Here is a 12840-nt window from a genome sequence, read left to right as displayed (position 1 = left end):
AAAGAGGAAGAGGACCTAACACACTCATCAGAGCTCTTTCAGTTTACAGAATGGTCCGTGTGAAAGGTATGGAAGGCTTCTGAAAGGAAGATGGAAGGGTCACAGGCAGAGGTTGCTAGATATGATGGAAATAGCCCCTGACAGATTCAGGAAACCTTGGGTTCAAATCTAGCCTCAGACCCTTACTAGCTGTGTGACCCTTGGCAAATCACATCGCCTCTGCCTACCTCAGTTTCCCTGACTGAAAAACAGGAATTAAACAGGGTACCTACTTCCCAGAATTGTTGTGAGGATCCAATGATGTAATGTTTGTAAGGTGCTTTTCTATGGCAAGCCATTGCTTTTATTGCAGTGCAGCAAGGCATGGTGTTAAGAGCACGAGATTTAGAGTCAGAAGACATGGGTTCAAGTTCCAACTTTGAGTTCAGGCAAGTCATTTCTCTCCTTGATTCTCAGTTTCCTCCTGGGTAAAATGGAGGAGTCTAGACTGAATGATCTTTGAAATTCCTTTGTTCTAAAGGAATGTGGCAGATCCAGCTTCCTTCTATTTGAATAGCTGCTGTCCTAGTTAACACAGAGCTGGGCTAAAGCTGTCGATCATTTTGGGGAAATCACTGCTCTTAGCCTCAGTTTCTTTCCTTGTAAAATGGGAGCAGCCCCCCTGCTCTCACCTATCTCAGTGATGCAATCCACATGAACGCTGGGGGATGGGGATGGGGAGGGGGGGAGGGGGAGGGGAGGAGAGAGAAAGGTGCTATATATAAATTCAAGGTGGGAGTATTTTAGGAGCTGAGCTCATTCTGTTTACATCCCACGTCTGTTTCCAACTCCTTCAGTTCTCCCCAGAGGCCAGAGAAAGGAGGTGAATCAGGGCACAGGAACACTTGGGGAGGAAAAAACACCTCTTTTTAGAGCTGTTCTTGCTGCTGTCTTGGGTCTCTGTTGCTACCTCCACATGGATGCAAACCCCAGACAAAAACAGCCTCTGTCCCTGCTAGGAGAGGAATAATTCTAATCCTCTCACATGTGTATTCAACTTTATTTTTAATCACTGTAGGTCTATTATTTCATTTCACCCTCATAATAACTCTAGTCAAGGGAGGGATTATTATGATTATGATTATTTGCTTTACAGATGAGGAAACCGAGGCACAGAGTGGCCACATGATTTGACCAAGGTCACTCAGATGAGAAAACCTCAGCTCCAAGGCTGACGCCACTTTTTTTCAATCTTTTTTTTTTAATTTATTTTGATTTATCAACAATCACTTCCATATGCTTTTGAGTTGAAAATTTTTCTCCCCTTTCCTCCCCCCCCCACCTTCCCCAAGATGGCACACAATCTGATATAGGCTTTACATTTACATACCCATTAAACATATTTTCACATTAGTGAAGTTGTAAGTAAAAATGAAAACCAATAGGAGGAACCATCAGAAAGATGAAACAAAACTCAACAGAAGGTAAAAGTAAGTGATAGCGATTCGACTTCCATAGTTCTTTCTTTGGATGTGGACAGCATTTTCCATCCCAAGGCCTCTAGAGATGTCTTAGATCCTTGTAATGCTGAGAAGGGTTCAGTTTAACAATCTTAGTCATTGCATAACGTGGCTGTTATAGTGTACAAAGTCCTCTTGGTTGCTCACTTCACTCAGCATCAGACCATATAAGTCTTTCCAGGTTTTTCTGAAGTCAGCCTGTTCATCATTTCTTATAGCACAATAGTATTCCATTACATTCATATACCACAACTTGCTCAGCCATTCCCAATTGATGGGCATCCTCTCAATTTCCAATTCTTTGCCACCACAAAAAGAGCTGCTATGAATATTTTTGTACATGTGGGTCCTTTTCCCATTTGTTTGATCTCTTTGGGATATAGCCCTAGAAGTGCTATTGCTGGATCAAAGGGTATGCACATTTTTGTAGCCCTTTGGGCATAGTTCCAAATTGTTCTCCAAAATGGTTGGATCATTTCACAACTCCACCAACAATGTATTAGTGTTCCAATTTTCCCACATCTTCTCCAACATTTATCATTTTCCTGTTTTGTCATGTTGGCCAATCTGATAGGTGTGATGTGGTACCTCAGAGTTGTTTTGATTTGCATTTCTCTAATCAATAACGATTTAGAGCATTTTTTCATATGACTATAGATGGCTTTAATTTCTTCATCTGAGAACTGTCTGTTCATATCCTTTGACCATTTATCAATTGGGGAATGGCTTGTGTTCTTATAAATTTGTCTTAATTCTCTATATATTTTAGAAATGAGGCCTTTATCAGAAGACTGGTTGTAAAAATTCTTTCCCAATTTTCTACCTTACTTCTAATCTCAGTTGCATTGGCTTTGTTTGTGCAAAAACTTTTCAATTTAATGTAATCAAAATTATCCATTTTGCTTTTCATAATGTTCTCTGTCTCCTGTTTGGTCATGAATTCTTCTGTTCTCCATAGATCTGATAGGTAAACTATTCCTTGTTCTCCCAGTTTACTTATGGTATCAGCCTTTATATCTAAGTCATGAACCCATTTTGACTTTATTTTGGTATATGGTGTGAGATTTGGGTCTATGCCTAGTTTCTGCCATACTCTTTTCCAGTTTTCCCAGCAGTTTTTTTCAAAGAGTGGGTTCTTATCCCAGAAGCTGGGGTCTTTGGGTTTATCAAATAATAGATTCCTATAGTCATTGACTACTGTGTCTTGAATATTTAACCTATTCCACTGATCCACCTCCCTATTTCTTAGCCAGTACCAAGCAGTTTTGATGATTGCTGCTATATAATACAATTTAAGATCTGGAATTGCTAGGCCACCTTCCCCTGCATTTCTTTTCATTAGTTCCTTTGATATTCTGGACCTTTTGTTTTTCTAACTCTATAAAATAATTTTTTGGTAGTTTGATTGGTATGGCACTGAATAAGTAAATTAGCTTAGGTAGGATTGTCATTTTTATTATATTAGCTCGGCCTACCCATGAGCAACTGATGTTTTTCCAATTATTTAGATCTGATTTTATTTGTGTGAAAAGTGTTTTGTAATTGTGCACTTTTTTTCCAATCTTAAAGAGATAACTGCACTTACCAGGGCCACAGACAGTAGATTTAATCCCCGTTTTCTCCAGTATTGGGACTCGGTTGATAGCACCTTCGATGTGCTGGGCAAACACATCCCAGTTCAGGTCAAAAAGTCCAAAAGCAAAGTTAGCAGATACCTGCAGAAACAAGATGGGTCTTGGAAAAGGTACACTCCAGTTGATAGAAGAAGGAGAATTGAGGCTAAAAGACAAGTCACCTTCACAACTAATGACAGAAAAGGGGCTGAAGCCAGTGGTTACAGCAAGATCTCAGCCTGGCTTCCTTCCTTTGAGCCTCCTGTATCTCATGTTTTAGGTTGGGTTTTTTCAATATTTAGAGATACAAGGAGAGGCGGTCATACTACGATGGCCAAAAAACTTACCGTGGAGGTAGGAATGTGTGGTTTCAAGTCCCACTTCTGAGACTTACTGTGTAATCCCACCCAAATCACTTAACCTTGTGGATCTAGGTAACACTCTGACCATAAATTGCAGAGAAAGGGCCAGGCTGCATCAGTAGAGAGAGCTTCCTCACCTGAGAGTTCTCTAGGCCAAGGAAATCACAGATCCAGTCCCTATTCCACTAATTAGGTTTAGGTAACGGACTTGTTTGACCATTTCATGCAGGTTTTTCTATTCCCCATACCCAGACTGTGATCTTTAACTCTGGCCACCTCACAAATGTGTGATTTCTCTTACAATTAGTCAAGAGAGTTTATGGCTTAGTGTAGGCTGCCCCCAAAGCTGGAGAGACAGTTCCAAGTCCACAGCTTGCTGGTGTTGGGTCAGGAGTTCAAAGAAAACTGATAGTTAATCCTCAGTAATTCTCAACCTTGCTAAGAAGGAGATCAGTATGGTTTCTCCCTCTTCCTCCCCAGGCCATTGTCACCAGGATACCACTCACCTCTTCCCAGAAGATTGGGTTGGACTCATATCCTCCCAAAGAGAGGGCATCCCCTTGGAGACGGAGATAGACAGAGGCATCATGATCCCGAACATTGGGAGTGTTCTACAAAAAAAAAAAAAAAAGGGAAAAAGAGCATGGGAAGAAACCTATTAGGCTGGAAGAAAAGAAGGAAAAGGAGAAAGGAAGTTTTCATTCTCTCTCTCTCTCTCTCTGCTATTCAATCCATCCCTACCTTCCTTCATAGCATGAGGTCTTTCTGGATCCCTGATCTCAATTCTATCCCTTTACACTGGCTGATCTCCCCTTCTCCTGCCTCAAATGTCCTTAATCTTGACTTAGCCCTCCTCTTAGAATCCTTCTTTCTTTCTTCCTATGTGAAGATTTTTCTCATTTCCTAGCTACTAGTGACTTCTTTAAAAAAAAAACTCACCTTGCATTTATTTTATATATGTGAGGGTAGGCTTGATTGATCTGTTCAAGTCCTTAAAATAATTCATTAGATATCCAATCAAGCAATCTCAGTCATAGGCTTTAAACCAAGTCCTTGGATCTGGAGTAGATACTTAGTCAAGACTCAGGAGTCATCTGTAAATTATCAAGTATGTTGAGAAGGGAGGCATTGGAGAGGCTGGAGCAAACATACTGTTTTCTATTAAAGTCCCAAGGGAAGAATTGCCTGGGAGGGAAGGAGAAGCCCTGAGTTAGCCTTGGCCTCAGTCTCTTTCCTTACCTTCCCCTCCAGACTTGTGAGCTGCAACAGGGTCGAGAAGACTTTGGACTTCACATCTTCCCGTAAGTGTGTCAGCATTGTCCCCATCCCTTCAGTTGACAGCAGTGTGTACGTTGGGACAGAAGGAGAGACAAGGAGCCAGATAAACCATGCCCTGCCTAATAGAAACCTCATTAAGGGGAAAGAGGGACTTCTATCTATGCAGAGTGGAAATTACCCCAGGGACTCTTCTTGTCTCCCAGGTAGCTCCTCCTCAAGGTTTTTACTGAATCGCCATATTTACCCCAGTCTCTGAAATGATTCCCTACTCAACCTGATTCACAATTGCAGCACGACAGAATTTCCTAGGCTCAAACGTCACATCTGGAAATGTCATTCCAGTTCCAAAGATTCTCCCTATGTGGTCTAAAACCTATAATTGAGATTGATTCAGCAGCTACTTATCATTTACTTTGAATGGGGGTGGGGAGACTTGATTGAGTAGGTTAATTAGCTCCAACCCGATGTATATATTTTATTCATGCCTATATGTGTTATGTGTTGTTTCCCTGACAGAATATCAATCCCCTAAGGGCAAGGGACTATTTCACTTTTATCTTTGTATCCCCAGGAACTGGTACAGTGCCTTAGGTACATAGTAAGTGTTTAATAAATGCTCATTGGTTGATTGATTGATTCCCTAGCTGTTAGTATTCTATCCCTCTGAAAACTACTTTGTATGTATTTAAAATGTACTTGCTTTTGTACATGTTGTATTCCCTTTCCCCGGTCCAAGTAAATTTAAGCTTCTTGAGGGAAAGGACTTTTATTTTTACCCTTGTGTGCCCTGTACCTAACACAGAGAATCATACATAATTGGCAGTTAATAAATGTTTATCAAATTGAACTCACCCAACCAGAACCTGTCTCTGTTACAACCAGGGCTGCACCTCTGCCTTCCCTGCTCCCCCTACACCACCCCTCCCAGTTTATTACCCAAGACAAAAGAGGCTGTTTTCTCCCAGGCATTCACAATTTCCTGCTGTCTCAACCAGCCATCAAGTTCAGTAACAGCTATAGGCCAGGCACTGTGCCAACACTGCCTCTGGGTCTCTGATTATCTCCCCACTCTGGGAGGTTCTTCCCTGTCAGGAGTCTTCCTGTTTTCCCCCTTGCTCAGCCCTTACCCCAAAGAACAGAATGTTCTGCCCCCTTCTCTTTTGCCTGTCCAAACACTACTCATTCTTCAAATCCTACCTCCTCCATGAACCCTTCCCAGTCTACGACTATCTCTTGCTCCTCTGACCTTGTATAGTTTGATTTCTTCATACCCCTTGCCTTGTATCACATACACAGGGCAGGTAAGCCAGCCCAGTTGGAGCAGCAAGGCAGTCTGAGAGAGAAACAGGAGGCAGCAGGTCAAACCATCACCACTACCTCTTGACCACTATCTCCCCTCCGACCTGGATGGAGTCAGCCTAGGACACTGTACCCAAGAGCCTTGCTTATAATCCGGTGCCCTCAGCCACCATCCTGGGAAGCAGCCCCTGTGAAGTTGCAGCCTGGTAACCGCTCCTGCAGGTACTAAAGCCACATTTATAGAAGACTCAGAAAGGAACATTCTGGCTACCAAAATCCTTGGCATTGTCAGAAACAGAAATCATTTTGTCAGTGGAAATGACGCAAAAGAAGAAGCACTGATATCTGCTTTGCTATGCCACCTAAGCATTCTGGGGTTTTTCCATCTGACCTTCAGCTGAAGCCTTTTATGTATGTTGTCTTCCTTTAGAATTTGAGCTCCTTCAGAAGAGAGACTGCTTTGTTTCTCTTTTTGTATGTCTTGTGCTTAGCACAGTGCTTTGCACATAATGGGCTCATTAATTTCATTTTTATGTGTACACGTCCACACTTTCAACTAGACAGTGAGTTCCTTGAGAGCAGGAACAATATTTGATATTTCTTTGGATTGCCAGCATGTAGAACCGTAAAATATTAGAGCTGAAAGGAACTTCATGGATCACATACCCCGACTCCTCTATGCTGTAAGCTCCCTGAGGGCAAGTGACAATGAATGACTTCTCTTGGTTTGCTCCTGACCAGTGTCTATCAATCATACTGTTAGACCTCATAGCACAAGCTAAAAAACAATAATAATAATAACCCTCTCCTCCTGATCTCCTAGCTAAGGGAGCCCCCAGATTCTGACAGATTCGTGAGGCCAGCCCTTGATACCAATGAAATGCTACCAATTCCAGGGTGCTTTATCTAGCTTGCTCAGGAAGAATGTACTATATTCAAAAGCTATTTACTGGTACATTTGAAAAAGGTTCCCTTTGCTTTTGCACTTTAGAATACAAAATGCCTCTACTCTTAACCACTGTAGCCACTCAGCCCTAATCCATATTCTAGACAAGGTTATCAATTGTCTAGACCTACTCATGGATGCTACTTTACTTCTCAGGAACAAATGAGAAAGTGGATGACTGACAGAGCTGATTGGCGCATGTATTCCTTGTATGTTTCTTGTGTGTTCCATCAATGAGTGGTTTATTTCCAAAAAGCCTCATAGAGTTAACTTTAGAAAGTGGGTGGGCTGGATTTCTATTGCTTGAGATGTAGAATTGGCCTTATTTAAGCCTCAGCACTACTCTGCTCACCCAGATGGAGAAAAAGTGAGAGATACACAAGAGGTGGCTGGCTGAATGCTAATAGCCTCTCTCACTAGCCCTGTTGCCCCCAGGTTCTCCTGGATTCTGGGAGGTCCAGATGGGGAGCAGACAGGATGTGTGCCTACCACCTGCCAGGGCAGCCTGCCAGTAAACAGCCCCAGATGAGGCCTAGAGGGCTTTTCCCATTAGACAGCCTGGCATGGGGAGGTGGGGCAACTTCCCCCCGAAGAACAGTAAGTAAGCACCATATACTATAATAAAACAGTTTGGGTTTCTGTTTGTTTTGGTGAATGGAATTTCTGGAGAGTCCTTGGACAGCTTCCATTACCGTAGTCACTCTAACAGAAAAGGGTCAAGTGAGGATGGAAACTCAGTAGCTAGCTCCCAATGACAACCCCTAGCATTTACATGGTGCTTTAAGGTTTACAAAGCAAGTTACAAATATTATGTCATTTCATCCTCACAACAACCCTGGGTGATAAGTGCTATTATTACTCAGGTTCTGTAAATGAGAAAATTGAGGTTAAGCAACTTGTTCAGTCACACAGCTTCCAAGGTTGGATTTGAACCCAGGTCTTTTTAACTCCAAGTCCAGTGCTCTATCTTAAGACCCACCTAAGCTGCTGCTTAACTTTTTCCCTAGCTCCAAGCTAAGTCCTGAGGCTGTGGCCTTAGGGGAAGGATACCAGGGAATCCCAGCCCAGGGGTTTCGATGGTAGCCCCAAATATACCCTAAATCCCCATGTTATTTCCATATTGTCTCCTCCATTAGAACGTAAGGACCTAGAGGGTTACAGATGTTTTTGCTTTTTCTTTCTATCTCCAGCATTTATTTCAGTTTCTACCATGTAACAAGTGTGTAATAAATGCTTATTGACTGACTGACTGTTCCTGGGTTATCCCTTTACAGCTTCAACCACTGTTATGCACCACAGATGCTTTGTTGAATAGATTGGGAATTTGCAAAGTGCACACAAGACACTTCAAAGAAAGGAGATGGGAAGAGGAGAGGCCCAGGACAGAACCGGACCTGCCTCTAGCAGGGACAAGGGATAGAATCACAAAATTGGTCAGAAGGGACCTTAGAGGTCATTTAGTCCGAGCAGCCCCTCTACTGGAATCCCTTAGATAATACCTTGGAGAAGGGGTCAAGGGGTCATCCAGCCTCTCTGCTCCAAGACCTTAAGGGACAACAAGCCAAACAGGGGAATCTTTTTTGCTCTGACTAGGATGAAGCTTCTTCCCTCGGCCTCTTTGGCACTTTCACCAATAGCTCTATAAAATGATGGAGTCGACCTAGATGGCTTTTCAATCAGTCAAGAAATATTTGTCTACCACTGTGCTAAGCACTGGGGACACAAAAAGAGGCAAAAAATGGTCTCTGCCCTAAAGGAGCTTATATAATGGGGGAAACAACAAGCAAACAAATACATACCAACAGTGCAGCTAGGTGCACACTGGATAGAGCTCTGGCTTTGGAGTCAGGAGGACCTGAGTTCAAATCTAGCCTCAGACACTTGACACTTACTAGCTGTGTGACCCTGGGCAAGTTACTTAACCCCAATTGCCTCACCAAATATATATATGTATATGTACATATAAACCAACTATGTAGGATAAATAGGCCCCTCCCATCTCTAATCATCCTAGTACTGTCCTGGGACTAAGAATGAATCTGATTTCTCTCACATGATAGCAATCCAAATACTTGTTAACACCGTCCCCTTCCCCCCCCCCTTAATTCTTCTAATCTTCAGGCTAAATGTCCCCAATTCCTTCAACTGAGTTTTGCTGGTATATAGTAGGCACTTAACAATGCTTGTTTCCTTCTTGTTTCTTTCCTTTTTCTTTGTTTCCTTCCCTCCTTTTTTTTCCCCTTCCTTCCTTCCTCCCTTCCTTCTTTCACATGATCTGGTCTATAGTATCCTTACCAACTCTATCACCCTCTTCTAGACATGCTCCAATTTGTAAATGTCCTTCCTAAAATGTGGCACCTGGAACTGGACACACTACTCCACACACAGTCTGACCAATTCAGAGAACAGCGGGACTTTCTCACTCGAATTAGAATGTCTGGTCATCTTACCCTTGTGCCTCCTTGGACAGGAAAACTGGCCTAGCCATAGTTACTGACTTAATCTCTTCTATACAATCTATCCCTCTACTCCCTTTGGCCAAGTAAAGATTAAGCAGGTCCTACAATAACACTTATTCACAGGTCAAGGAAGCCTTACCTCAGACTCAAGGCAAACCCAAGAATGTGGTGGTGGGAGTGAGAAGTTGGAGGTCTTCTTTCTACATTTGGAATTCCGGTGGTCCCTTTGCTCCACCCCAGAGTCCCATGACAAAAAATCACAGATCTTCAGAGTTGGAAGGGACCTCAGAGATGACCTTGTCTGACCTGTACCTACAATGTAAATACCCTCAACAGCATCCTTAACAAATGGTTCCCCAACACTAGAGTCACCACTCGTTTAATAACAAGACAGTCCAACTTACTTCTGAACAGAGCAGTGTTGAGGCCTAAATGATACCAATTCTAAATGCCAAACAATAAAAATACAGCCACCCACTCCCTAAAGCTAACTCCGTGGGGCTTACAAGAAATAAATTGTTGACGAAAAACATAAAAAGATACAAGGAAAACTGTCCTTATATTGAGTTGATAGCTGACCTTCCACCGGTCCTGCCTATCTGCTCCTCGTGATACGTCTTAAAGTCCTGCCCTGTTGCATCCTTGCCTGCAGAAGTCTTTCTGGCCAATGTTGGGCCAAGTGTGGCCTAACAGAGACCCCTGGTGGCTGATTGAGAGAAGAGACTGTGTTCCCCAGCATATTCCCTGAAGTCGAAATTCAGAACAAAAGGCCAAGTCCAGCACTTGCTGGGTGCCTGGCTGACCTAGGTGCCTGAGCCTGGATAGATCCAGGAGCAGACATCAGGAAACATTACAGGGTAAAGGGGTCCCCTTAATACTCCACCGTCTGGTCTTCTCCATCGATGCTCATCTTATCTGCACAGAACCTGACTGTCCTCTTGAAATCTCTATTGGCTCTGATGTTCTGAACCTGTTTCCATGCTCACTGGAATGCAGTCACAGTGGTATCCCTAAAATGATTTCAGGAACCTACCCAATTTGCTGCTACAAGGCTGGGCTTACCTTTCAATTATTCATTTACCCTGTAAATGAATGGGAATAAAATCATCCTTTGTCCCCCGAGCCATGAGTGCTCTGCTCCGTTACCTCCCCCCTCCATCAATATTCTTGAAATACCATGATCCTCCCTTATCTTATTCACTTCTGTAGTGTTGTAGAGTCTCTCCCTCCCCACCAGGAGAAGATAAACTCTTTGTGAACAGGGATAGTTTCATTTTTCTCTTTGTATTCTCAGAAATGCCTTGCACATAGCAGGTACTTAATAAATATCTGTTGGCTTAAATTCATTTGCTGTCTTATGTCTTTGGTAGACAATGATAGGGGGGTGGGAGCAAATCTTGAATCCCATGTTGGCTTACCACAGTGTCCTAGTCCATATCAGTCTGGCTTTCATTAGCTCTATAATAAGCCAGGTATCCTTCAAGGATAAAAAGTTATCCTTTGCCCATTTCCAAAAAAGAGATGATGCATTTTCCAAAGGTAAATAGAAAAAGGCATTTCAGATTATCTGCTTTTTGTTATTACCTGTGCCTCTAGCTCACATTTATATGGTGCTTTGAGCGTTGTAAAGCACTTTGAATATGTTATCTGATTTGATTCCCACAACCCTGGGAAGTAGGTGCTATTATTATCCCCATTTTATAGATAAAGAAACTGAGGCGGAGAGAGGTTAAGTAACTTTCACCAGTCACACAGTAAGTCTGTGAGGAAGAATTTGAATGTGCATGTTCATGACTCCAAAGCCAGTGCTCTATCTGCTATGTTGGGCTACAGTGTTTCCTCACTCACCTGGATTCCTTCAATGCGCTCAGTGACCACATAGGCATGATACATGGCCACAAGTGGCACCTTCACTCCAGCCATCTTCCCCAAGCTGCTTGACCACACACCTGGGAGAAGAATACAGACCCATTAGAGACCATTGACAACCTGGCTTCAGGCAGAGAGCAGGACATCAGAGAACTGTAGAATTAGATCTGGAAGCAACAGTAGGCATCATCTCATCCAGGAGCAATGGAAAGAATGCCCAACATGGAGTCCTACTCATCCATTTACTATCCATTTGGGTGATCTTAAGCGAATCTTGCTTCAGTTTCCTCAACTATCAAATAAGGGTCCCTGAAGGTCCCTGAAGGTCCCTTCCATCTTAAAATCTATGATACTATGATCCCTCATTTTACAGATGAAGAAATTGAGGCCCAACTCAAAAGAGTAACTTGAGTAGCTTTTAGAGTGACTCAGAAGACTTGTGTGGACTGATGCAGAGGGAAGCAAACAGAACGGAGAGAAGGACCTACAAAATGGCGGCAATGACGCAATGGAAAATGATCCTGAAAGGCCCAAGAACTGGGATCAGTGCACTGATCATGCTTTACTGCAGAGGCGGTCTAACTGAGAAGTGTGGCAGCGAGAGCTGCACAAGGACTGCGCTGTCAGAGGTCATCAACGCCTCCCTTTGCTTGGCTTGGCTGTATTTCTTTGCTATAAGAGAAGGGTGGTGTGGCATGGGACATGATAGCAGTGGTTTTTTAAAGCATCAATAATTTTTTTTTAATGAAGTTTGAGTGATTTGCCCAAGGTCTCACAGGTAATAAACTGCAGGTGGGCTCCTGGCTTCAGAAGGTTTAAAGAAAAGAGCTGGGGCAGGGGTGGGGAACCTGCAGCCTCGAGGCTGCATGTGGCCTCAATCCTTGGGTGCAGCCTTTTGACTGAGTGCAAGTTTTACAGAACAAATCCTTTTATTAAGGGGATTTGTTTTGTGAAGTTTGGATTCAGTTAATGGACCGCACTTAGGACCTAGAGGGCCACATATGGCCTCAAGGCTGCAGGTTCCCCACCCCTGACCTGGGGGATGCCTAAACCCATGGAGTATACTCCCTTGGGCCAAGCATTATGGAGTGTGTGTGTGTGTGTGTGTGTGTGTGTGTGTGTGTGTGTGTGTGTGTGTGTGTGTGTGTGTGGAGGGGGTTCCTTTCTCTTTTCTCGCTGCCTTCTCACCCGACTCCAGGGAGAGACCCTACAGAAGAGCTAGTACAGAGCTGTGTGAATGTCTGGGTCTTCCCACCTGCACAGTTGACCACACAGGGAGTCTGGATGGAGCCATAGTCAGTATCTACTGCTGCCACCCGCCGCACGCCGAAGTCATCCGTGCGCACCTGAATGCCAGTCACAGGGCAGTTCTCAATGACCTGGTGTTCAAAAATACAGTTGACTGAAACAAGCCAAATGTCCATCCCTGGATTCAAGACACTTAAGCCAAATGACAGACTGCAGGTATATTTTAGTTTATAGAATCTCTGTGACCCTTACCTATTTTGTGTAAAT

General features: G+C 43.3%; 1 protein-coding gene across 4 annotated transcripts in view; it reads right to left on the bottom strand.

Moving 5' to 3' along the window:
- Positions 1-12840, bottom strand: part of SARDH (sarcosine dehydrogenase) — a 145215-nt gene that overhangs the window by 112025 nt on the left and 20350 nt on the right. For all 4 annotated transcript variants that reach the window (XM_020981941.2, XM_020981945.2, XM_020981946.2 and 1 more), the window contains exons 5-8: positions 12581-12704; positions 11305-11405; positions 3981-4085; positions 3085-3214 (exon numbers count right to left, since the gene is read on the bottom strand). In XM_020981941.2, coding sequence (XP_020837600.1) covers positions 3085-3214; positions 3981-4085; positions 11305-11405; positions 12581-12704 — 460 coding nt within the window. The remainder of the gene's footprint in view (positions 1-3084; positions 3215-3980; positions 4086-11304; positions 11406-12580; positions 12705-12840) is intronic.

This window comes from Phascolarctos cinereus, unplaced genomic scaffold, assembly GCF_003287225.1.
Source record: "Phascolarctos cinereus isolate Bilbo 61053 unplaced genomic scaffold, phaCin_HiC Scaffold_2;HRSCAF=192, whole genome shotgun sequence".
Lineage (NCBI taxonomy): Eukaryota > Metazoa > Chordata > Mammalia > Diprotodontia > Phascolarctidae > Phascolarctos > Phascolarctos cinereus.
The sequence above is the reverse complement of the archived record's forward strand: the minus strand, read 5'-3'. Positions and strand labels throughout refer to the sequence as shown.